Raw genomic sequence first — 26354 nt, 5'->3', positions numbered from 1 at the left:
TCATATTTGTTGTGCTGCATATCTTCTGTTTCTTCTCTGAACTGTGAGTATGGTCAACCAGCGCTAAAACCTTTAAATATGTTGGGTGTTTTGTTGTTTATTTTTCAAAAGTAACCAAAAGCAAACACAATTTGATTACGAAACTTGGTTGTACAACACAAGTTGGATGTGTCCATGTCTGTATAAGAGAATGACAACAGTAAAAAATGTTTATTTGTGCAACAAAGACTGTTCATATGAGTTACGATGCATCAAACACTAACATTTTTTCGTTCTAGTGGGTTTTTTAAGGAGCAAATCCTCACATTGACGTTTATGTCTGAGGGTATTCATCATATTTCTTTCCTTTTGTATTTTTTTTCCTTTAAACATGTTGTGGTTTGTATTTAACAGTTTCTACCTGCCCAAGAAGTTCTCGGACTGCAATGTGGAGGAGTACCACAATTTTCTGAACAGCGGTGGAGGAGCATGTCTGTTCAACAAGCCCCTTAAGGTACATCACACGATACACACATCTACTTAAGTTCTGCACAAGCAGATTTCCAAAAAATGCTGAAATGCTATATGAGGTGAAAATTAAAACACAATATTGCAAATCATTAAACACCTATATTCCTTGGTAAATGGAATGTAGTGTTTCAGGAAAAATACAACATATCCAGTGTTGAATCTGCAGGCAGAACAAAGGTCTGATAAAACTAAGAGTCTGGGTGTTTTGGAAGTGAAGAGTAGGAGGAGTCCATTGCTCCATGCGGAAAAATAATATATCAGTTGCACTACACTGCTTCTCAAAGATCACTTTTATGGATTTTGTTGTATTAAGACCTTAAAGGAACCAGTATTGACTTATTGAATGGCTGTGATCATGAGGCCGTCAAACACAATTGAGATCGCTGCATGAAGACTGTCGCCACTTTGCAAAGTTCATTGCAGTATGCAAACACACATTTTTGGCTCAGTCTCATTTACATCAGACTGATGAGTTATAAAAGGACAGTTCTGCTAAACTTGTCTTCCTGCAGTCCAGCTTTGCCACCCACTGAAAATATTTGCCGCATTATAAAATTAAATGAACAAACAAAGGCCCTGAGCTGTTGGTCTCTGCTTCCCGAGTGCTTACAGCCGTAAAGCAGCACTGCTTATTTATGTCCCAATATGCCCTTCAAACAGTTATGTTTATTGTTGGTATCAACTTTGATATGAACATATTTTCCCAAAACAATTTTTATAACATCTACGTACATTCTTACAGTTTTGAGTCAAATAAAGAGTTTTATGTATTTTCCACAATGTGGCATCTTATTTGGAAGAAAGGCTACGTTATTATATTTTTTTTGCCCTTTTTCTGCTCAGTTGCTGGAACCTGCAGAATGCGGCAATGGCTTTGTGGAGCATGGGGAGGAGTGTGACTGTGGCAGTCCAACGGTGAGTTAAAGCAGTGAATCCAAACAGATGAATGCGAGTAGAGAGTTACCATTAATAAATACAGAGTTAAACACATTAAATAACAGTGATGGATCAGTCAGACATTAATAAAGGTTATTTGACTCCAGAAAGTGTAAACATCAGAGACACTAAACTCTAAAATAAATAAAGACATCTCAAAGCAGTTTTCTTCATATTTTAGGAGTGTGCCAGAGAAGGAGAGAACTGCTGTAAGAACTGCACCCTGACTAAAGGCTCCAACTGTAGCAACGGACTCTGCTGCAATAACTGCCAGGTACAGAAAATCCAAAGCATGTCCACACACACACACACACACACACACACGAACATGCGCACACACACAGTTTTGGCAGGGGTGTCATAGTGGAGTTATTGCTTTACTTCTAAGGGCCCCATACTGAGTCTCTGAAAAGCCTGTTAAATTGGGTTTTTACCATTTATACATCTCTGATTTTTGTGGAAGCAAGAAGATGATCTTTAAAATAGTTCTGGCTGCTTTGTAACACTTGACAGTGGAAAAGAAATCCACACCCTCTAACCTATGCAACCTGAAAGTTTAATCAAACAAGCTTTCGGTCATAGACCCTTATAGGGGATGGCTTGATGCAGAATTAGTGTTTGGTTAAATGCTGCATATGATTAATATACAATGCCTTTTCAGGTAACCAGTCCTGCCCAGCATCATGGGAGGGGAAGTCCCAGACTAATTCGTCTGTACTTATTTGTAGCGCTTGCAAAATGTTCAACCAACATAAAAAGAAAATAATATATACAATAGTCCAAGGAAAAGCACAATAGAATAAATAATCCATGCAACGTTTCCTCATCAAGTCCTAATGGTTTTAATGCACTTAGAGTGTGGATCCAGAAAAGTTCTTGTTAATGTAACTTTTTATCTACACCATCTCCCCTATTTAGAATAATGAGGGAAGAGACCAGCATTGAAAAATGATTAATGTAGCAAGCTGTTCAACTTTGCTTTGTGACCCTTAAAAATGATTAACATAATTGTACTGCACTATAGCTGTAAATGAGAAGACAAGCGGAGAATAACCTATTATGTAAAATTTTAAAATAAAAGGGAAAAACAAGTTTTATCTTCTGAGCCCTCTTAGAGCAGGAGTCCCCCAAAACCCCCACCCCCAACTTGCTGCTTCAATCCACCCCAAAAACCTCCTGCAATGTGTTTGACCGATGTGTTTCTGTGCTGCAGGTGGAGTACATGGGAGTTGTGTGCAGAGATGCTGTCAATGACTGTGACATCCCTGAAAATTGCTCAGGCAACTCCAGTCATGTGAGCATTAGCTTCTCTCATGTTCTTCTATTGTAAAACAACAAATTTTGATCTTACTTTAAATCTGCTCTCTCTTTCTGGCAGTGTCCGCCAAATGTCCACAAAATGGACGGTTACACTTGTGAAAAAGACCAAGTAAGATGTTTGACAGTTTTATCAGACGTTCAGCAAAAGTTTTTGTTTAAGCTTTGCGTGGTTTTGTTCACATTTGATGAAGATTTACCATACTTCTCTTTGTAGGGTCGCTGCTTCAACGGGAGGTGCAAAACCAAGGACAAACAATGCAAATACATTTGGGGAGAGAGTAAGTGTGTTATGTTTCATGCATCTGCACAGATTATGCATTATTAAACATTGGTAGTTGGTAAGTGTTACGTTTAAAATTGGCTGCGTTGCGTCTTCCTCAGAGGCAACAGCAGCTGACAAGTTCTGCTATGAAAAGCTCAACATTGAGGGAACGGAAAAAGGCAACTGTGGGAAGGACAAGGACACATGGATCCAGTGTAACAAGCAGTAAGTCGGCCTTTTCTTCAACCAACACATGCGCTGTTCTGGGTTATACTCTCCAGGTGAAACTAAAACTCCTGTTGTAGGGATGTTCATTGCGGCTACCTGCTATGCTCCAACATCTCACCTGCTCCACGTTTGGGAGAGCTGCAAGGAGGACTGACGTCTTTCTCTGTAGCCCAACACAGTGCTTCTCTGGACTGCAGGTACACACTAAAAACAGAAACATTAAACCAAATCTAAAAGAAAACAGACTGGTGGGACATTTATTTTTCTGACCCCTTTTTATTTTTTATTCTTTGGTTTTGCGTTTCCAGCATTTTAAATACTCCAGAGCTGTTTACTTTACTCTGTAAACATAAATTTAAAGACTTGATGAAATTTACAAATCCAAGAAAAAAAAATTCTCTTCCAAAACCCTTTAATTTCCTCATTGATAGTGGTCTCAGTGTTTTATGTCCCCAATTAAAACCAGGGTGCGAGTCTGAGTAGCACAAATTTCTCTGTAACAAAATAACATCACAAATACATATGAAATTAAACTGGTCATATTTACTGTAATACAAATCTGTGTTTCTCCTTTGTGAGTGATTCAGCTGCATTTACTGATTCACTTTCAGTGGTGGTCATGTGCTGATTGATGACACCGACCTGGGATATGTCGAGGATGGGACGGCCTGCGGAGCGGACAGCATCTGCTTCAATCACAAGTGTCTCCCGATTCAACAGTTCAACTTCAGCACCTGTCCGGGGACAACTGACAAGAGCATCTGCTCTGGACACGGGGTACACAGCACTGAGCACAGACAGGACATCTGCACAAACCTTGTTGTCTTACAGACTCTAACAGTCAATTAATAGACAAGCTTAATAGCACTACAGGTCTCCCTAGTTTTACAAAACCTAACTTTAAGTTACTTACTAAATATTGTGGAGAAAACCCCTGAGGAAAAATCCTTTACATTATTACTTCTGCTTGTCTAAGGTGCAATAATGCTTTTCAGTAAAATGTTTACATACCACACAAGAATCCAAAAGATCCCACCTAACCCTATTTACTTTAAAAACTGTTTTTTCAGTTTCAAACTAATATCACCAGCATGCATATTTAAAAACTCCTCAAGGGGTCTTGACCACAGACTTGACAGTTTTTGTAAAAGACACGTTGCTTGTGCTCCATTGTCATTTATTAGGGAATATGCTAAATATTTTGGAAAAAACAGAGTGGAGAAAGGCCAAGAAAATAGGTATAAAACTGTGAAAATAATAATCACAATAATAATTTTAAAAAATGTTAGCCAGATTGAATCACATCTTTCCAATCAATTGATAACTGATGTGTGATAGTGTCTGTTCCGTCAGTGTTTAGTTACCTGTTAGTATGTTTGTTATATCTGTCTGGTGTGACACAGAAAACAGTGCAGTTCTTCTGTATTCATGTTTAGACAACCTGGCTCTTTAGTTTTCTAAGAAAAATAATTCCCTGTGTGTTTTTTTTTTTAAAGCTCTAAGGCTGTGAAATGTTCCTGAGTCATTGGACTCAAGCTCATATAACAGTCTTGTAATGGATGCAAAATTATATTTAAGACTTTTGTTTTAAATTAGCTTGATAAGATGGAAATGCAACATTTATTACCTCATTGCTGCTGCATTTCCACTCTTTACCCAGTAGATGTAATGGATCGGTGACTTCAAGCTGTTTATGCATTTGTCACAGGGATGAAGATTCTTTGTGTTAATGTTTGATACATTGAAAAAGGAACAAGCATGTGAAACAATTTGTTCTTAATTTTTAATAATTCTCATTCTCTAGGTGTGCAGTAATGAGCTGAAGTGTGTTTGTTACCTGGGCTGGACAGGAGAGGACTGTAGCTCCATGTCTCCGTTTAGTCATCCTGTCCTGGGAGCCATTGCACCTGTCTCAGGTACAGCTTTCAGTATTACCCGTTACCTCTCAAACCTATCTTTGTTTTCTATTTTCTGGATTTCTTTTTTCCCTTTAATTCCTCCTATCAATATTTAGGTTTGCAATCCATCACTTTACTCTGTCCAAACCTCTTAATTTCCTCCACTATTTCAATTTATCTCCCTTCCTTCCTCTCACCAGTCCACAAATACTTCAACCTGCTCTTTGTAATTTGTTGCATTTTTGTTTTTCTTTAAGCTTATATGTTGGGCTCATGTCTGTTCATTAAACCAGCTGCATTTGTATTCACTGAACCATGCATGTCATTCTTTTTGTTTGTCATTATTTTCACACTCATTCTTTGTTGACAGGCTGATGTCTTTGACGGAGTGACTTGAGGTCAGATTTGGGTTCCTTTTTCACTGTATTTGTCTTGTCTGATGTCATTTCCCAGCCTCCTCCTTTCTGACACCAGCTTCCGTTTAACACAGTGGGTAAATCATAGCCCTCATTAAACTGATTTTTGTTTTTTGTTTTTGTTTTTTTTAAAAAAAAGTTTTTTTTATGATAATCTTAATGGAAAGCTCAGGCACACGTTTCCCTTAGAATAGTGCTGAAAATTGAAGGTAGTTTCGGGGTTCTCAATTTAATTCCCCTTTTCCTCCTTTCAGACTTTTCCTGCTACATGTACTGTGTTTTTGTGTTCTGCTGCAGTGTTTTGTGGTCTGTGCATCCCCCCCATGTATCCATGACTCAGGACATGGAAACACATTCAATTAACGCACATTTGGTTCCCCACTCTCCTCTCTTCTTTTGTTCTTCTGTCTCAGGTATCACCAGCACCAACATCATCATTGGGGCCTTTGCTGGCTCAATCCTCTTCCTCGCCCTAATTCTGGCCGTTACAGCCTGGTGCTATAAGTGAGTGTGCATGCATGAATGGCTGGGTGACTGATGCTTGCTTGTGCACAAAAGATTTAGAAGGAATTAAATAAATGACAGATTACCTTGGATGAGAATTCTGTTCTTCTTTACAGGAGCTACAAGAAAAGACGTTACGTCGAGTCAGAGGTTCACAGAAGATTCTGCCGGTTTGCTTACTTTAAATCGTTTTTGCATTATATTTCAAATAGGCATGATAAAACTTTAGCTTTGAATGTGTGTTGAAAGTAAGATCTTTCTCACTAATATGTCCTTGTTTTATTTTTGCTTTAGTTTGTTGTTGAACTCCAAATTCATAGTTAAGAATACTTGTGAAAAGATTTAGAAAGCAGCAGACCTGTTCATAAATTTCACAAAGGTTTCTACTACTATATGTCTGTTACGAGTAGAATATACCGTATCTTCCCGTTTTTGAGATTGCATTCAAGGAGAAGAATGTTTGTTTCGTCTATAGCAGGGATCTTCAATCCTGGTCCTCGAGGGCCAGAGTTTTTTTTTTTTTTTTTTTTTTTTTTTTTTTTGTATCCCTGCTTCAACACACCTGACCCAAACTAAATGGATCCAACAACCTATGAAACTCTGCACAATGACTCAGTTAAGTCAGGTGTGTTGGTGCAGGAATACAATGAAAACACCCAGGGCTGCAACCCTCATGGAATTGAATTAACAAGCATTGGTCTAAGGTATATTTTATAGCAGGGGTGGGCAACTCTAGTCTCTAGAGCCGAAGTCCTACAAGTGTTAGTGTTTTACTAACATTTACTCAAGATGATATTTAGAAAGTCAACCATGTGCTGCATCTGGATGAGTCCAGATGTAAGACAAGTGTTTTTTTTTCTTTTTCTTTTTTAATGAATAATCTAATACAAGCAGACCTATTAAGTAGTGTTGAGTGCACTAAATAAAACAGAAAACATACTTGTCATGATGCAAACAAACAATATTTTGTCCATGTCATAAATTTGTGGTTAACAACTGTATTTGCAGGGGGGGGGGCTTTTTCTGCAGTGATTTTATTTTCTATAGCATCTGAAAGCATTCCTCTGTATTTCCAGACAAATCCCCCCAGGTGACTACGTCACCAAACCTGGGGAAGCTGATTCATTTTATAGTGACATGCCTCCCGGCGTCAGCACAAACTCCGGCTGCAGCTCAAAGAAGAGGTCAGCCTGTCTGTCGCACCTGCAGATTTGCACCTTGTCCTTCACTCCCTCCATCCCATCCATTTCTCAGAACATCTCAGTGTTTGGCTTCAGGTGTGCCATCTCATCATCACTTATTCATTTGCTGGCAATCGTGTGTATGATGTAAGCATGGGTGTTTTGCGTTCGGTAAATCACTGATGTAGATCTCACTCAACCCATTGCTTTTGCAACTGTCACGGCTTTCATTCAGTGTCTTTCACTGAATATTTACTGAAAATGTTGCCACACGTGTGAACATTTTTGCAACTGATGCCGTTTATTCTCGACTCCTCACATCATGTCATATTTGATTGTCATGATAGTGTCACTGCTTATATGAGTTGAGTTGTCATGGCATTGTCAGTGTCTCTTACAAGTACATCAGTCTTCCACACGAAAACAAAAAATGGCTGCCGTTTCTTGGGGAGATGAAGCTCATCAGACCATTTTTATGTGCGTTGTATGTGTATCTGTGTAGATCTAACGGCCTATCCCACTCCTGGAGCGAAAGAATCCCAGATGCCAAGCATATCTCTGATATTTGTGAAAATGGGAGACCTCGGAGCAACTCATGGCAAGGTAACACCCTTGACAAACACTCATAGCACATAGGAGGAACTAATTGTCCCCCAAAAGCACTTAATTTTAAATAATTTCCTCAGCATAAACGGGGGCAGATAAAAGACAGCCCATCTATGGGAGAGAAAACAAACAAGTCACTTCATGTACTTGTCAACACAATCCGTTTTATCTACAGTATAACAAAGTTTCTTAAATTGTGGCAGGAAACATTTTTAGGTCCTAAATTAATAAAAAAAAAAATGAATCCATGGTTTTGCCATCTGCTTGAAGTATTGGGGAATCAAAATTCAAGCCAAAAGTAAAACAAGGAAAGTCTCACACACTTATTCCATGGAGCAGAGACGATTGGTAAGATTTGATTTTTATCAGGTCAAAAGTAGTAATAGAGGAGCACACACTGATATTATGCACCTCCCACTGAGGGGTTGTTGGAAAGTTGCAAAGTGAACCACCAAAACAATAAGTCAGATTTTAACATTTGGTTTTAGAGGTTATTTATAGTTTTTGCATCATTGTCTCAGTGCACAGGCCTTTCTTCATTTTTCTACCCATTTACCATCTTTTACTCCAGGAAATCTGAGCGGGAATCGGAAGAAGCTGAAAGGGAAGAAGTTTCGTGCACGTTCTAACTCCACAGAGTAAGTTTCTCGTGGTATCATATTTCACACAATGTTTGCACATAACTGACAAGTTGTCAGGCATTTTCAGGGATACGCCTCACATTATTTTTTATATTACATTTTTTATGTCAACAAATCTCATGAAAGGACCAAAACAAAGCATTAACCAGCCTCTCAGTGCTGAGTTTTCTGCTAACTTTCTGACTGATAAAATAGTCTTAGAAAAGGTGTGGATACTGTTGGTCTGAGGAGATATCAAGACCATGTCCACACAGAGAAGAGTTGAAGTGTATCTGCTGAGAAGCCATGTCTTTCAAGTATTGCATTTTGGCCACTAAGTAAAGTAGGCTGGTAGCCACTGCTGTTAACTGGTAAATAAAAATGTTCTTTATGTCAGGAAACCAGTGAGTCTGGTAGTGATGGATATCCAAGATCAGATTTTGGATACACAAATATATGAGCGGGTTCAGATGGTGCCTCTCCCTGAGCCGTCACCTTATCGTGGTGGAGGGGTTTGTGCGTCCCGAAGATCCTAGCAGCTATGTTTTCGGGGGCTTTATGCCCCTGGTAGGGTCACCCATGGCAAACAGGTGTCTAGGGGAGGGACCAGACCAAGCACGGCTCATAGACCCCTATGACGATGACAAACCTGGGCATAAATGTTCCCTTGCCCGGACGCGGGTTACCGGGACCCCCCTCTGGAGCCAGGCCTGGAGGCGGGGTACGAGAGCGAGCGTCTGGTGGCCGGGCCTTCGCCCATGGGGCCCGGTCGGGCTCAGCCCGAAAGGGTTACATGGGCCCCACCTCCCGTGGGCTCACCATCTGCGGGAGGAGCCGTAGGGGTCGGGTGCAATGTGAGCTGGGCGGCAGCAAGGGGCGGGGACCCTGGCGGTCCGATCCCCGGCTGCAGAAGCTGGCTCTAGGGACGTGGAACGTCACCTGTCTGGTGGGGAAGGAGCCTGAGCTTGTGCGCGAGGTTGAGCGGTTCCGACTAGATATAGTTGGACTCACCTCGACGCATGGCTTGGGCTCTGGAACCAGTACCCTCGAGAGGGGCTGGACCTTCTTCCACTCTGGAGTTGCTCATGGTGAGAGGCGCCGAGCAGGTGTGGGCATTCTCATCAGCCCCCAGCTTGGTGCCTGCACGTTGGGGTTTACCCCGGTGGATGAAAGGGTAGTTTCCCTCCGCCTCCGGGTGGGGGGACGGGTCCTGACTGTTGTCTGTGCTTATGCGCCGAACAGCAGTTCAGAGTACCCACCCTTTCTGGGGTCCTTGGAGGGAGTGCTGGAGGGTGCTCCTTCTGGGGACTCCATTGTTCTGCTGGGGGACTTCAATGCTCACGTGGGCAATGACAGTGAGACCTGGAGGGGAGTGATTGGGAGGCATGGTCCCCCCCCTCTGAACCCAAATGGTGTTTTGTTATTGGACTTCTGTGCTCGTCATGGATTGTCTATAACGAACACCATGTTCCAGCATAAGAGTGTCCATATGTACACCTGGCATCAGGATTCCCTGGGCCGCAGTTCAATGATCGACTTTGTAGTCGTATCGTCGGACCTGCGGCCACATGCCTTGGACACTCGGGTGAAGAGGGGGGCGGAGCTGTCAACTGATCACCACCTGGTGGTGAGTTGGCTCAGATGGTGGGGGAGGAAGCCGGTCAGAGCTGGCAGGCCCAAACGTGTTGTGAGGGTCTGCTGGGAACGTCTGGCTGAGTCCCCTGTCAGAGCGAGCTTCAACTCCCACCTTCAGCAGAGCTTCGAACATGTCCCGGGTGAGGTGGGGGACATTGAGTCCGAATGGGCTGTGTTCCGTGCCTCTATTGCTGAGGCGGCCAGCCGGAGCTGTGGCTGCAAGGTCGTTGGTGCCTGTCGTGGCGGTAATCCCAGGACTCGTTGGTGGACACCAGCAGTGAGGGATGCTGTCAAGCTGAAGAAGGAGTCCTATCGGGCCTTCTTGGCCTGTGGGACTCTGGAGGCAGCTGATGGGTACCGACGGGCTAAGCGGCATGCGGCTTCGGCCATTGCCATTGCATGGGAGGAGTTCGGCGAGGCCATGGAGAAAGACTTCCGGACGGCTTCGAGGAGATTCTGGTCCACCATCCGGCGGCTCAGGGGGGGGAAGCAGTGCTCCATCAATACTGTGTACAGTGGAGATGGATGGGGAGCTGCTGACCTCAACTCGGGACGTTGTGGGTCGGTGGAGGGAATACTTCGAAGACCTCCTCAATCCTACCAACACGGCTTCCCATGAGGGAGCAGAGCTGGTGGACTCAGGGGTGGACTCTCCTATCTTTGGGGCTGAAGTCGCTGAGGTGGTCAAAAAGCTCCTTGGCGGCAAGGCCCCGGGGGTGGATGAGATCCGCCCGGAGTTCCTTAAGGCTCTGGATGCTGTGGGGCTGTCCTGGCTGACACGCCTCTGCAGCATCGCGTGGACATCGGGGGCAGTACCGCTGGATTGGCAGACTGGGGTGGTGGTCCCCCTTTTTAAGAAGGGGGACCAGAGGGTGTGTTCCAATTACAGGGGAATCACACTCCTCAGCCTCCCTGGTAAGGTCTATTCAGGGGTCCTGGAGAGGAGGGTCCGCCGGATAGTCGAATCCCGGATTGAGGAGGAGCAGTGTGGTTTTCGTCCTTGTCGCGGAACAGTGGACCAGCTCTATACCCTCTCTGGGGTCCTGGAGGGGGCATGGGAGTTTGCCCAACCAGTCTACATGTGCTTTGTGGACCTGGAGAAGGCATTCGACCGTGTCCCCCTGGGGCTCCTGTGGGGGGTACTCCGGGAGTATGGGGTACCGGACCCCCTTGTACGAGCTGTCCGGTCCCTGTACGACAGGTGTCAGAGCTTGGTCCGCATTGCCGGTAGTAAGTCGGATTCGTTTCCGGTGAGGGTTGGACTCCGCCAAGGCTACCCTTTATCACCGATTCTGTTCATAACTTATATGGACAGAATTTCTAGGCGCAGCCGAGGTGTTGAGGGGATCCGACTTGGTGGCCTCAGGATTGGGTCCCAGCTTTTTGCGGATGACGTGGTCCTGTTGGCTTCGTCTGGTCGTGATCTCCAGCTCTCGCTTGAGCGATTCGCGGCCGAGTGTGAAGCGGCTGGGATGGGAATCAGCACCTCAAAATCTGAGACCATGGTCCTCAGCTGGAATAGGGTGGATTGCCCTCTCCGGGTCGGGAGTCAGGTCCTGCCTCAAGTGGAGGAGTTTAAATATCTCGGGGTCTTGTTCACGAGTGAGGGAAGGATGGAGCGTGAGATCGACAGACGGATCGGTGCGGCGTCTGCAGTAATGCGGGCTCTGCGCCGGTCTGTCGTGGTGAAGAAGGAGCTGAGCCAGAAGGTGAAGCTCTCGATTTATCAGTCGATCTACGTTCCTACCCTCACCTATGGTCATGAGCTGTGGGTCGTGACCGAAAGAACGAGATCTCGTATACAGGCGGCTGAAATGAGTTTCCTCCGCAGGGTGGCCGGGCTCTCCCTTAGAGATAGGGTGAGGAGCTCGGTCATCCGGGAGGGGCTCAGAGTAGAGCCGCTGCTCCTTTGCATCGAGAGGAACCAGTTGAGGTGGCTCGGGCATCTGGTCAGGATGCCTCCTGGACGCCTCCCTGGTGAGGTGTTCCAGGCACGTCCCTCTGGGAGGAGACCCCGGGGAAGACCCAGGACACGCTGGAGGGATTACATCTCTCGGCTGGCCTGGGAACGCCTCGGGATCCCCCCCGCAGAGTTGGCAAATGTGGCTGGGGAGAGGGAAGTCTGGGCTTCCCTGCTTAGGCTGCTGCCCCCGCGACCCGACCCCGGATAAGCGGCAGAAGATGGATGGATGGATGGATGGTTCAGATGGTTTTGTTCTTTGCATTAGATTTGTTGACAATGTATGAAAAAAAAAAAAATCGAAATTTATTTATATATATATATGTGTGTATATAATAAATATAAACTTCAAATCAAATACAGTGAGTCTCACAGGTCATGAGATTATCTTTTATTTTCATTTTGAACTTGAAGCTCTTTTCTGACTTGTGAGTCTGAACTATTACTTTTAATCCTTTGAAACTGTACTCTGAGCCGAGGAATAAAGAGCTTGCATTCATGCCTGCTGACTGCGAATGTACAATGAACAGTGTGTATCGGCTGCCTCCCAGCCTGCCATGTGTGTTTGTTGTTTCCTTGAAGGTCTTTTTTGCCCGTGAGGTTGTCTGTTGTGCCTCTGTTCTCACTATGAGCATGTTACTGACTGATGAAAGCTGACTGCTTGGAATGATGCGACCAATGTGCAACTGAGCCTGTAAAACACAACGCAGTTGTTTGTTTGTGGCGCTGTTTTCATCTGAAACCACGCGCAGGTCTGTCAGCCATCTTCACCATTTTCTCAATTGCATCTTGTTCAGGATATCTTTGCTCTGCTCTGCCTTCCTAAAATATTTCCTCTTCCTCTCTCCCCTCCCATCACTTGCTTATTTCTGGAGATTTTCATTCTTTTCTTTCCTTTTCTCTCTTCTCCCCACCTTGTGTTGTGTCTGTCCATTAATACCCCCTCCCACCCCCTCCCCTCCCTACAGGTATTTAACCCCTCGCTCCAAAACAGAGTTTTATGATGTAACTAAATGGGTAGAAGATGTGAATAAAAACACTCATGGACCTATTCTTAGGTATTATCTCAGAACATGTCCCATATCCTACATGCTTGTGTAAATCTCCCTTATGTTTGGTTTGATTTTGGATTGAAGAGTAGTATTAAAGGCAGATCCATTCTTTTTCCACTAAAGCTTTAAATTTGGTCTCCTTAAAATGATTTAGAACTGAGTTCAGACTAAGGCTTAGGGAATATTTTCTATGATTTATATACACATTTTAATTTACCAATGTCAGTGAAGAATAATTTTCCATTTAAACAGCTGCTATTTTATTTTCTGTTTCTCTGCATTGATGCAAAATAAATTTTATTTTTTTTTAACTGCCAGTGCCATAATGCAGTCTTTTTTCTTTTTACTCCAAATTTTCCAACCTCCTTTCTTTGCTCTCCCCTCCTCGCTGAGTCTCTTGTTACTTCTGCATGTTCAGTGTTGTGTGTCAACCCGGTGACCTCATGCGCATCAGTGTGATGTCATTGCTGTGGCAGATATTTTGGGTGCTGCTCTGACATCATCACTGTGCTGATGTGACGGATAATGGGCCAATTCTCCAATCATGTCCAAGGTCTATAGATAATCACAAACAGCTTCTCTTGGCAACAAGCAAGCCTGCAGGCTGAACACTAAATATGTACTGGAGTCTATAGACCTTCACTGTGCACAGGAGCGTGCCCCTTACCCTTCCTGTGTTACATCTATTCAAGGATGGAAATGGAGCAAAAGAATGGGGAGACATGGAGATGTACGTCAGGAAGTCCGCTTTTAGAAAAATGTATAAATGCCTTTTTTTAAATTATTAGACCTATTTTTGTTAATTAACACAAAGTACTCCTGTTGGAACTGTAGAAGGCCACTGGTATAATTATTCAAATGAGACACATGCCACCCGAAAAGACAATCACCAAGTTGCAGGATAAATCTGCAACTGATCAGACACCTTCCTAAAAATGCAGAAAATGTTTTCAGAGTCCTTGTTTATGTTTCCAAGTCAAAGTGTACCAATCTGACAGACCTATATGACCTTCTGCGCTGCAGAAGCTGTTCAAAGAAAATATTTTCATGAATCATTTAATATACTCCTTTTTTGGAAGTTTAAAAATGGGAATTAATATACAGATTTATTTGGGGGGAAAAATACCCCTGGACACTGCACTCCACTCTCTCTAGTACTTTGGCCAATCCAATATTTTTTTATTTTTTTTTTGACACAAACGTGCAGCTAGTGTATATGTACAAGCTGCTGCACAAGGGAAAGGCTCTCCTTCTGATCCTCAGTGGTGCCTTAAAAAATTTAAGTATAAGAGTTCCTTCATTTCTGCATGAATATGACCCAAAACATCATCGGATTCAGAAGTCCAAAAGGTAGACAAAGGGAACCAAATTAAAACCTTCTATTGCATATCAGTGAATGGAGAGTGTGAACTTTCACTTTTAGTGTTTGGTGTGTGAACCTTTGTGCACAAAGTTTATCAGCTCTCTGCTCAGATTTTGTCCATATAGAGCAGCATTAGATTAAGGATCTTCAGATTCAGATTCTGAAAACTTTATTTATTACCAAGTGGTAATTTGATTTACAGACATGTCACAGTGAAGGACAGGACATAATCCACACACATACACAGTTTACACAAATCAGTCAACGTGCAGGACACAACATCCTGAGAGGATCTAACCAGAAAGTGTCACAGTTTTACCATCAGTAACAAAGTAATAATTGCAACAGCAGAAATAAATAAATAAATGAAATATATTTTGAAAAAAAAGTTTAAAATTGTTGCACTTTCAAAACTATTTTTATTCCCTCATCGGCGTTCTTTGGTAAAACAGTGGGTTGTTGCTTTGCTGTATGACCCCCTCAGTCTTTAGCTTAGGCTTTCTTCCTATGTCCTAACCTTTTCCTTTACAAATTACCAGTGTAATTCAGTATTGTTTCAGGAGATACAGCAAACCACCACAATATTTTACAGATGATGTTTTCATTTCTCCACACAAATCTCTATAATACCAAGAAGAATCCAGGTTCTAGTTTGTCACTAGTTCTTGTTTTTCCACGCTTTCCGCAGCAAACTGCTGTTGCCACCTCTGAAGACTCTCGACTTCAGCTATCCAGAGTCTTGTATGACCCATGTATCGCACAAGAGAGAGAGTTATAAGCAACCAGCATAATGTTTAGCCTCAAATTGACTCCTGAAACTCGAAGTTCACATACATTTGCCACCCAGTGATATGAAATGTTAGACTATTTTCCTTAATAAATGCATTACGAATATAGTTCTATCCCAAATCTGATCATGGTTCAGGTCACATTCATGCAGAGACTTTACTCAGAACCTTTAAGCATCACTGTGTGCTGTTCTTTCCCAGCTCCGGTCTGGTCTGCTGTTCCAGTCACTTTACTATACTCACTGCTTCCAGTATCTATACGCACAGATCAACACATTAGACTGCTGACAGCAGAGGTTTCCTTTAGCAGCCTGCTACTTTCAGCATGGCTAAAGGTACATTTCTGCTAATCCTTGCTACCTGTGTGTTGGTGCTTTCTGTGAGTTGCAGGAAACTAACTGTGCCCACATCGTTACTGGGAACGACGGTGCATAAGGGTTGCTCTTAAAAGTCAAGTATTAGTTATTTCATTTTGCTCTTTATGAGCAACAAAGAGTTTTTAGGAGCAACTTCTCAAAAAAGTTGAAACCCAAAGAACTGGAGCAGGTCGAGGAGGATGTTGGCCAAAGTCACAGATCTAACATTAGCACAACGTTCCTGTCTAACCTAATTTATTTATAAATCTGTGTCTTTGACCATCTCGTCCCTTCGCAGGCTGAACACAACAACAAAAAGAGATAGTTTCACAATGTCATCTCCCCTTTTTCCTCAGGACACTGTCCCCGGCAAAGTCTCCCACTTCCTCAACAGGATCAATTGCATCCAGCAGAAGGTACCCGTACCCTATGCCCCCGCTCCCTGATGACCAGAGAAAAGCCAACAGGCAGAGTGCCAGGGCAAGTATCACTTAAAAACTCTTGGTTAGAGCACGACTAACTGATGTGACCATGATCACATGTACTCCACTCTGGTATACACAACCAGAGGTGTGTCACTACAAAGTATCAGATTGATAAATCTGACCTGAGCAGTCTAATAAGAAATGTCAGTTCAATGTCTCAGACTTTTACAGGAAGTCAAGGGGAAGTCAAAATGTACAACAGGAAACTAACATTTAAAAATGTCTTTATTTCCTCTTTGCCCTCTTCCCTTCTTCTGTTTCCAGCTGTGGGAGACGTCAATATAAGAGCAGCCTTGTCCAGTCTCCCCTCCAAGAACTACACGTGTCTCCTTTACTATGAACGGAAAACACAAAATGAAATAAAATAGACTCTAAGCTTCTAAAGAGATAGAGCCCCCACTGGACTGGAAGTAGACAGGTCTGTTTGAGTTAGTGTGTACGAGTGTTTTCGAGGCTGTCTTGCCAAATGGCATCTCTACAAGGCGACGCAGAGAAACCAGCTCTGCATTTGCTCCAGAACAGCTTGAACTCAGACCGAGCTGTTCCCGGCTGCTCAAGCTTCACAAATGGGACAGGAAACACCTAACACTCTGCCCCCCCCCAATCCCCCCCCCCCCCCCCCAACACATCCATGCATATGTTTCTCAGCACTCCCTACGCCATAGCCCCAAAGCGTTCAACCTCCTGTCTAAAGGGAATGGAAACGCCAGGAGCAAGCCATTGCATTACTCTGCACTGATGGATTTTTGTCAGATCCTTTTTGATGCACGTGAATCACTGTAGAAAGTCCAACACTGTATGCATGAGACAACCCTGTTTATCAGCAGCCGCCTCCTACTGAAAAGAACAAAAGAGCAGTGGTCTGATGTTGAAAGGAAAGCATGCGAGGGGGCAGTGTTTCTCATACCTTCTGTAGGTTTAAAGCTTTCTTTCCACTGAAAATAAATCTTCTTGTAATACCAGTTATAGCCCAAAACCCCATATCTCGTACCCAACCTGACCTCTTCTCACCCTCCCCTCAGTTTGCTGGTGTGTGTATAAATATGTACAGTAAAATACACACAGAGTATGTTTTTGAAAGACAAAACCACAAGAGCAAACTCTGCTCTTTTTTATTCTGCTGAACTGTGCTGTGGACAGAGGCGGATGTCTGTAGATAAATGTAAAGACCCTGCAGTCATTTTTCTGTAAAGGTTTCTATTTTTTTGTCCATATTGCTTCTCCCTCGGGTTTTCCTCTTCGTTGACTTTGACCTCCATAGTTTTCTCTACGCACAACAGAATGTGTTTTTCTTTTTTTTTTTTTAACATCCTAGCACTATTTTCATCCACTGCTGTGAGAAAGACGTCCTGAACAGTTGACTGCAGCACGTTAAGGTTTTTCTCAGATAGTTTTTAAATGAGCATTTAGTTAAGTTTAAATAGTTTCCGTACCATTTCTGAGTGAAGTGAATGGATTGAGATGTGTTTGTTGTAACTACAGATGTGCGACTTGTCACTTGTGATTTTTGGAAATTTCCCAATGACACTGAGCAGATGCGTTTCCACAGATTTTCCATTGGGGTGTTTGAGACCAGAGCTCTGCTGTTTTCACAGTGGCAGCTTGTGAAGAGATGAATGTGGTAAAACCAAACGAAGAAAATCTGAAATTTGTCATTTAAATGTGCATTTTGGATTTAGCTGTGATGATTGAGATATTTAGCCTTGTAAATGATTAATTATGCTGTACAGTGCTTGCTGTTTGAGCTTGTAAAGACCAACAGCATGACAGTTCTATATCAAATTTAAGTAACATATCTGGTCGGCTATTTGAGAGTCCATGACAGGAAATGAGCGTGTCACTGAAAGATTTTACCCTCATTACCTATTTATTTGGTCTTAATAGGTTTGTGTAACGTAGACTACTGCACAGTGGTATGAATTTGTGGCAGGAAGTCACAGGGTTCGAAATGATCAGAGCGATGTACTGTCACACCAGTGCAGCTCATTTAAGGTTGAGGTCTCGGTGATGAATCCCACTTCCCAACAACAAGTTCCCTGTACAGTTATAACTCATTGCTCTACCTTGTGTAGAAACTGTTGTCTTAAAGCCTCAAGTTTTAATTTTACTGTTTTTTGTTCCACTGTGGACACTTTTACATTTGTAATTCCTGTATGCATTAGAACTGTATAGGTAAAATGACCTCTCACACTACCAGGCTAATAATGCGATTTGTACTTTTTTTTTTTTTTTTTTTTTTTTACATACATACCTTTGTAACACTTTCTCAGCATTTTATGTACAGCAACTATTCAAAAAAGTAATTAAGTGCATTATTGTAATTATATGTGATGAGTTTGAATGGAGACATGCTAGGCATGTTTTTTTGTTCTTTAGCTTGTGTTGACCTGTATGATCTAAGGTATGTTTTACGTTTTAAATGAGATCTGTACAGGCTCATTATTTGCCTTCAACCAGAGCTTTTGTTTGTGCTCTGGATCTAAGTTTTGCTCCAGTCTCTTGCCTGGGCTTCTCCAGGCTGATTTGAGCATAATTTTTCAGCTGTTTTTAACATAATGCTGTCCTCCAGCAAGGCTTTCATCCTGGGGTCCTGGACATTGTACATGGGATGGGTTCATGTAGATTGTGGAGTTGCCAGTCCTCCAAACACGTCTGTTGTATTTGCCTGAACACATTGCTTTTTGGACTGACCCTGACAGGACCACTCTGGCAAATATCTCCACAAATGAGCTGTTGGGCTCCGACTTTGGTCAGTAACTTGAATGTATCCATGTACTATGAGCACACCAGCTGTAGAGTCTCAGCCATGTGCTCCCATCCTGCCAGACTCATTAGCCCTCAACTCCAGGAAACTTATGTACCAATTTAAACACTACAGTTGTCCGTTTTCTGTCCTTTTTTTGCCTGTATGCTGTATAGACTATTGATGCAAAAATCAACCCACATATTTTTTTTCCCTCTTAATCATTCAGTATTGTAATATATTTAATATAAAATAAAACTTTCATCAACATCTGTCAGTGTTGACATTTTTTCTAACTTCACACTAATACAAATACTTCACTGACGCAGGATCCCGATGTTGAGTTCCCAGAGTGTACCGCAGGGTCCCTAAATTCACACAAATAAAAATATAATCCTTGAGTAGCTATATGAAACAGAAAAACAAATGTTCTGCATCATATTGTGTAGTTGGCACAACAGCTGAAACTACTACTCTCCCCACATGGCCAGAATCTTATAGACAAATGTATCAAACTGTTCATAGTTCATAGTATCATGAACATTTCACAGCTTTAAATAAAGACAGGTCTTGCATCAGTTAAGACCCTGATTATGCGTTCAATATTTTTCAACTACAAAAAGAAAATCCAGGTTTTCTGTCGGCTGGCTGGCTTCTGTTGCCACGATGTCACAGATTGTCCTCTAAGGAAAGATCGTCACAACAGAAAGGAAAACTGTCATCTGTGGGTCTCACTTAAGTGTCTTACAAACATTTGTCCAAGTTGTAACGCAGTGCCTGCAGCTTTTCTTGATGGATGGCACTGGTTTCCATGATGGTGTCTTCATCAAGAGACTGTCGAATGCAGCTTTTCAGATGGTCGATGCCAAATCCAGTGATAGTGGAAACAGGAACTACATGTCTGAAGGTCATATAGTTCTTTGGTATCATGTTGTCAGGCAGCAAGTTAAAAAACTCTGCAGTGGGTAAAGTAATAGAAATGATGTTAAAAATTTAGAAGACACACAAGTCTACAGCATTGGTGTCTTGTTAAAAACCCTATTTGACACAAAAGGTTACAAATCTTTCTTTTCTTTGTCTTGACATACTTTCCATTTATAACTCTTACTACTGTTGTTTTTTTTTTTTTAATCAAAATATCTACAAGGAAAACAAATGTCTGATTTCAAGTGTGTATCAAACAAACCTCTTTGCAGAATACTTATGAACCTGTAAAACTTCACCAGAAAATGGCACAATATTTTTACAGCATTATCTGACAATCTCAAAATTAAGCTGATTAAATTTACATCAATCTCAGTGATACACATGAGATATTTCTACAATCCTTATATGCTGTGTCAACTATCTATCCCTCGACACAAGTTTTTCTTCCCTGTTATATCTGTAGAAAATAAATCCACTAATACACAAAAGAGTCAAAACCTTCAAATTCACCTTCTGGGTTTTGAAGTTGTTCTTTCAACTCTTCTAGTTTTTCCTCGGCATCAGGCAGGTCCATCTTATTCACCACCAGTAATGCAGTCTTTGTCACCAGCTCCTCTTTGTACAACTCCAACTCCTTCATAAGGAGAGGAGGATCAAAGAGGAAGTAAGAGAAATGAGAAAGTACAGAATGAGATTAAATGCCTTATTGTTTATGAGTGATATTTCTATTAGAATAATTTAACTGAAACATTTCACAGCATCACACTGACCTTGGTAAGGAGTTGCACAGCTTCAAAGGCCGACCTAAACGGTGTTTTACTTGCCAGCTGGAAACCGCAAACATCCACCTACAATTAGAACAGAATCAAAGTGAACTTATTTATCACAGGCTTTCTCTGAGTTAATTATACTGATCACACACAAACGTGTTCAAGTGTCACATCTGAGTTTTAATGCTTCAACACACCACAAATAACAGCTGCTTTGTCCTTTCCACGTGCTTTAGGAACTTGTGGCCCATGCCTTTGTTAAGGTGAGCTCCCTCGATTAACCCTGGGAGGTCAGCTACAGAGATCTACCCAAAAAAAAAAAAAAGTTAAAAAAAAGATATGTTAAGACGCTGATTAAAAGCAACATATTATGCTACAGACACTAATATACATTCCCAAACCTGTTTATAGTCTGGATACATCAGTTTGCCGATCTCAGGCCTCATAGTTGTGACTATAAAGCAAGGTTCCAGAAATAGGTGAAAAAGATCCGTGTCATCAAGCTTAGAGAGACAAAGTTGCGTCATTACATTCTTACAAGCATAGCTGGCAATCTGTGGTGTGGCATTAGACAAGGCTGTTAGGAGAGATGACTTTCCTGCATTTGGGAACCTGATGAAAAGTCAACATACACAATCAAACACTCAAGTAAAATTACATGTTGAAACCAGTTTGTTTGGAAGATTTTCTTTCCTCACCCCAGAAGGCCCAGGTCAGCAATAAGTTTCAGGTCCAGCCTGATGTGTTTCGCCTGGCCTTTCTTGGGCTGGAAATCAGAGGAGAGAGAACCTCCAGACCCTCCTTTAGCCACTATCACACGATCTCCCTCTACATTCAACTCACCTTGGGAGAATAAGGATTGAGAAAAAGGGAGAAGACTTACACAATACATGATACCAAAAAAGTGGTAAATAACTTTCTTTTTCACAAACCAAGTATTATGCCATCATCAGTGGTGACGGTGATGCCGACAGGAGCCAATACCTCCTTGTCCTCCCCTTTCTCTCCCTTAATAGCGCGCACACTGTTGATGAAAATAAATTCCTGACAAGTTTAATGGATGCCACTAAATGTTTAAAGTCAAAGTGGTGTTTAAAGACATCAACCTGCTGTTGCCTCCAGTTCCACCAATGAAACGTTTATGTGGGTATTTGTCCTTGATCCTCTTCAAACTCATGTCCTTTTTTGCCACCACCCAAACATCTCCACCATTCCCTCCTTGTCCCCCAAGTCGGGGCATACCCATGCCACCGCTGCCTCCTCGGACAAAAAGCCGGAGGTTGTCCACAAAGTTTCCATACTGTAAGCAGGCAAGAAGCACATCTGACTTTGAAGACATTTAAAAATGCATCCAGGTACAGTTTGGTACGACACATGTGAATAAACAGTTAAAGAAAGGCATATGTCGGCATTAAACAATGAAAGAAGTGACGGGGATAAATAAGATGTTCTCATCTGCACGAGTGTATCATCCAGATAGATACTGCTGCATTTAAATCCTGTTCTTTTTGTTTCTGCAACTTGTAAGCCTTTCTACATGATTTCTCAAGTGCACTACTCCACCTGGTGTCTCATCATCTGGTTCATCTGACACTTTGATAATGCAGCCATATTTACTTCTGCTCACATCAAACCCAAACTGTCCGAGTCTGCACATCGCCTGGAAATGTTGCCCCTTTATTTTCCTCTTGATAAAATGGATGATCCAGGAAACTACACTACCTTAATTTACCTTCTTTGCAGTCTTGTCTGACATCTCATTAACCAGTTATTCCATAGTGTGTTGGGATCCGCATAAATTTAATGACTTATACCAATGTGTTCAGTAGGTGTACTGTTTCTAGACTTTCCATCAGGATGTCAGATCTACATTCTGAATTATTATGTTGGAACCTTTTCAATGACTAATTGGACAATGAACAAATTATTGATCTGACTGGTCTTGTTTTTCCCCAGTTCAGTGACGGTAGAGTACAAAAAACCTGACTTTGGTGTCAGGTTGGACATCATTTCACCCTGTGTACACTGACAGAGCATGAGTGTACATTTCCCCAGTTTAGATGACATTCTGAATCCAGTATAGTTACACCATCTTGACTGTCCGTATGTTTTGATGAGTCTGTAAACATTTGGATGTGAAGCTAGCTTACACATAGCTGTAGTGTACCCTGTCACACTAGCTTTCAAGCTAATGTCAAATATTATTAAACCATGCTGCACGATTATTTATTTTCATATCGCAAGACTACATGGGTGCTTACCTTCCGAAAACAGATTCTACTAATGTGAACCATTTTCAGTGGCGTTAATGGCCACTTTATTGTTTGTGGTCTTAACTAACGCTAGCAGTCATGCGTTAGCATGTAGGACCGGAAGTAGTAAGTTCTCTCTGTTGATTGGACAATGAGATGAAGGGCGGGGCTTATAGCAACCTATCATTGGCATCGCGCTTGGACAAAACATCACTGTTGTTTAACCCTTTACTATTTCTGGTATAAGAGCTGCCAAGCAATAACAGTAATCCACATGTCCTGTGTATACTTTTGTTTTGCTTTCCACATTATATTATCATAGTATGTCCTGCAAATTCAGGAAAACAAACTATTTATGTTGCTGAATCTTTGATATACCTGTTGGTGAAGACATGATATAAAACAATTACTGCATAATTATTATTGCTCCTGTGGGTTCCCTGATTAGCAACACCATGAAATAAACCCTTTCCTTTTCAGGGCCTCCGATGGAGTTCTGGCCAATCCAAAGACAGAACTGTGTAATTTTACTACCACTTCAGTCTAGCTTAGAAAGCACAAGGCCTAAAAGAAACATTATGGGTTGAAAGGTCTGGCCAATTGAACAAGAAGAAACTAATATACAGAAAAGAGTGAGTATTAACAGCAGCAAAGATAATAAAAAAATCTATATGTGGTGGGCTCTTTAATGTTTTATAAAAGAAAGGCAGCTTGAAGGAAATCTATTCTTAACAAGTCTGACTACAGAAAAACATTCTGAAATCGTGTCAGCTGCCTTCTAGAGACAATATTGTTCAATTGAATAACCCAAGAATGCAGCATAAATTAAATTATGCTGACTTGACTAAAGGGGATGAACGTTGAAAGATTAAATCAGTAAACAATTGAAAAACAATTAGGCGTGCAATGCAAGACAAAAATACATATTAAAGGCTGTTTTTATGCAAAATATTCTGATAAAGATCTTAAAATTGTTACAGTCATATGGAAAATTAGAAACTGTCTTTAATATCTAGGGTTTTACAAATCAGGACTTGAAATTTAAAAGAGAAAAACTAATTCACTCTTGCAAGTTTTAAAACTAGTTTTATATTGTTACAGATTTAACAATACAAATACATATATTACATAAATCATACACTGTCAATATTTACCCAAGCCATCATGTAGGTGTAATTTACAGAACACTGCATCCTCCCTGCTTCTGCATTAATTTATAGGTAGCAGCAAGATGCTGCTTATCAACGACATTTTATTATGCTGTTTATCAGCAAGCATGGTCTATAAAGGACAGAAGTATTGGCAATTTGCTGGTGTGGAGAATACAGAACTCAAAGCAATGCTAAGGAGGAAATTCATCAGCAGTTACCGAAGCAATTGTTGGTGCTCGTTAATCTGAGGAAAGTTATTAGGCAATTTCTAAACAATTTGGAGTCCTCCATTTAACAGTGAGAAAGATTTTTGACTACTGGAAAACTTTTAGTACAATTACAAATCCTACAAATACCCTGCGTAACTAACTGTAATTCCTGCGAGATGAGCTACAACCATAAACTGTAGGCTACAGCTCTTGTAGGCCAGGTCTTCTCTCAGCTTCACCACTGCAATGGTCCTCAAGCAGGTCTGTCAGCATGCATTGGTCAGTAAAACCCATAAAGCTATCTCAAAACTCAAAATCATCTTAGGTATTTGATCAAACAAAAAACAAACAAACAAAAACTCTACTAGCTATGGCTGTTAAAATCAAATTAATGTAGCTGATGCTGCCTACGGAGGAATATCTCAATATCACAATGTAATTCTAATACAGACTTGTGCTCATTTTGGACCTCAGCTTCTTCTCATGGACATCATCTCAATACAACTGCTTTCATTTGTGAATGCATCATGGTGGAATGAACTGCCAAATACTAAAACTTACACTGTTTATTAATTATTATTATTATTATCATTATTGTTATTATTATTATTATTATTATTCGTAGTAATAATTATGATAATAATAACCTAGCAAGGCTGTATCTGAGCACAACCTACACCTGAGCATGTCTCAGAAACGAAAGAGTCCGCTTTAAGCGCAGTTAAGAAAGCCGGTGTAGGTGACGCTGTGAGGATGCTGAGACGCTCTCATCTCTTTCCGTGAACGCGCTCACGCCTACCGATGCACGTGAGATGCTCATGTGACGACAGAAACAGACGCAGGACCCGGTTTTTCTTTTTCACACTCTCAGAAGATCTACCCTTTAGTGGAAACTTCCAGGCTGATCAGACCTGAGGAGACCGGGTCTGCTTGGATTTAACCTAATGCATGCGTGTGTAATGACGACAGAGAGGTTGGCTTATTATCTCATTCAAGACCCCAGACAGTTGGAAAGGTCCTCCCACCGGCGTCTGCCTATTTATACGGTTAGAAACGCTGCCGTGGTCTTGATAGCAGGACGCGACTGGAAGACAGAGAGATAAATCACAGAACGGTAAGAGCTCCTGTTCCTGGCCGAGTATTGCGGATGCTGGTGAATTTCAGTTTGACCTAAATTATGCAACGAGGGTAACGTAGCGGCTGTCGCATGTGCTCCGTGGACTTAAACTGCACCCATTCATGTGTAGAAAGGTTTGATCCAGTACGGATCTGGGAGGATGATGACTATGATGGGGCAGCTTTATCTGTTGCATCATTCTCCTCATCCTGTAGCGCGTGGTACTGCGACACCCACTCAAACTGGTCCATTCCTGGATTTAAAGTGAAACCTAATTTTGTACCTGACCTGAAAGCTGCTTTCTGCAAATTAAGTAGCAAAGATGAGGATGTCGTCAAAGGCCTGCCAGGAGAACGTGCACCTGTCATATACACAGAAACATTAGGTTATCCCAAAAACATTTCAAGCATGGCCCCAAAAAACAGAAATTTAAAAACACGCACACACACACACCTATATATACACACACACACATATATATGTATGTATGTATGTATGTATGTATATATATATATATATATATATATATATATATATATATATATATATATATATATATATATATATATATATATATATATGTATGTATGTATGTATGTATATATATATATATATATATATATATATATGTATGTATGTATATATATCTATATCACAAAACGACTAAACCACTAAGAACTTTAATTCCGTTTCATTAGTTTTTATGCAGATAGGCAACAACTTAGAGTGTTCTGGAAAAGTATGGTAAGCAATCACTTCCACGCTGCAAAAGGCACACATGTAGGCGTATCAAAACAAAGAAATACAGTGCAACAGCAAAAAGAAGCCAACTCACGTTTTGGACTCAGGTCTCTAAGCATTCTCTAATATTTTAGCTCTGCAGATAACTCTGTGTCTTTTGTTTTACTTTGAACCCACAGAGACCCATAAAGGTACTTATCTGTTCCTTTAACAAAATGGAAAATAAATAAATCCCAAAAAGGGATATTTACCATTTATCATCATGTGATATGCCAACATTTTTAAATTTTTTGTAATTTTCTGCTTTCTGGCATCCATTAAGGG

General features: G+C 41.5%; 2 protein-coding genes across 2 annotated transcripts in view; one reads left to right on the top strand and one right to left on the bottom strand.

Moving 5' to 3' along the window:
• The window catches only part of adam22 (ADAM metallopeptidase domain 22), a gene marked incomplete at its 5' end in the record, with an annotated part of 63896 nt that extends 47549 nt beyond the window's left edge, over positions 1-16347 (top strand). The window contains 16 exons of the mRNA XM_079240448.1: positions 394-493; positions 1354-1425; positions 1628-1720; positions 2660-2740; positions 2825-2875; positions 2981-3044; positions 3148-3253; positions 3334-3453; positions 3868-4033; positions 5061-5172; positions 5984-6074; positions 6191-6244; positions 7151-7351; positions 7758-7858; positions 8433-8499; positions 15992-16347. Of these exons, the coding sequence (XP_079096574.1) occupies positions 394-493; positions 1354-1425; positions 1628-1720; positions 2660-2740; positions 2825-2875; positions 2981-3044; positions 3148-3253; positions 3334-3453; positions 3868-4033; positions 5061-5172; positions 5984-6074; positions 6191-6244; positions 7151-7351; positions 7758-7858; positions 8433-8499; positions 15992-16130 (1618 nt within the window). The 3' untranslated portion in view covers positions 16131-16347. The remainder of the gene's footprint in view (positions 1-393; positions 494-1353; positions 1426-1627; positions 1721-2659; positions 2741-2824; positions 2876-2980; positions 3045-3147; positions 3254-3333; positions 3454-3867; positions 4034-5060; positions 5173-5983; positions 6075-6190; positions 6245-7150; positions 7352-7757; positions 7859-8432; positions 8500-15991) is intronic.
• Positions 16348-18515: 2168 nt separating this feature from the next.
• Positions 18516-22943, bottom strand: gtpbp10 (GTP-binding protein 10 (putative)). Its single transcript, XM_079240453.1, has 10 exons — positions 22822-22943; positions 21667-21860; positions 21493-21584; positions 21259-21403; positions 21099-21172; positions 20962-21014; positions 20758-20865; positions 20561-20638; positions 20301-20424; positions 18516-19819 (listed from the first exon to the last, which is right to left on the bottom strand). The coding sequence occupies exons 1-10, from the start codon at positions 22852-22854 to the stop codon at positions 19608-19610; spliced, it is 1113 nt and encodes a 370-aa protein (XP_079096579.1). The 5' UTR covers positions 22855-22943; the 3' UTR covers positions 18516-19607.
• Positions 22944-26354: the final 3411 nt, after the last annotated feature.

Source organism: Telmatherina bonti (assembly GCF_933228915.1).
Source record: "Telmatherina bonti genome assembly, chromosome: 5".
Lineage (NCBI taxonomy): Eukaryota > Metazoa > Chordata > Actinopteri > Atheriniformes > Telmatherinidae > Telmatherina > Telmatherina bonti.
Note: the sequence above shows the minus strand (reverse complement) of the source record. Positions and strands in the feature narration are given on the sequence as shown.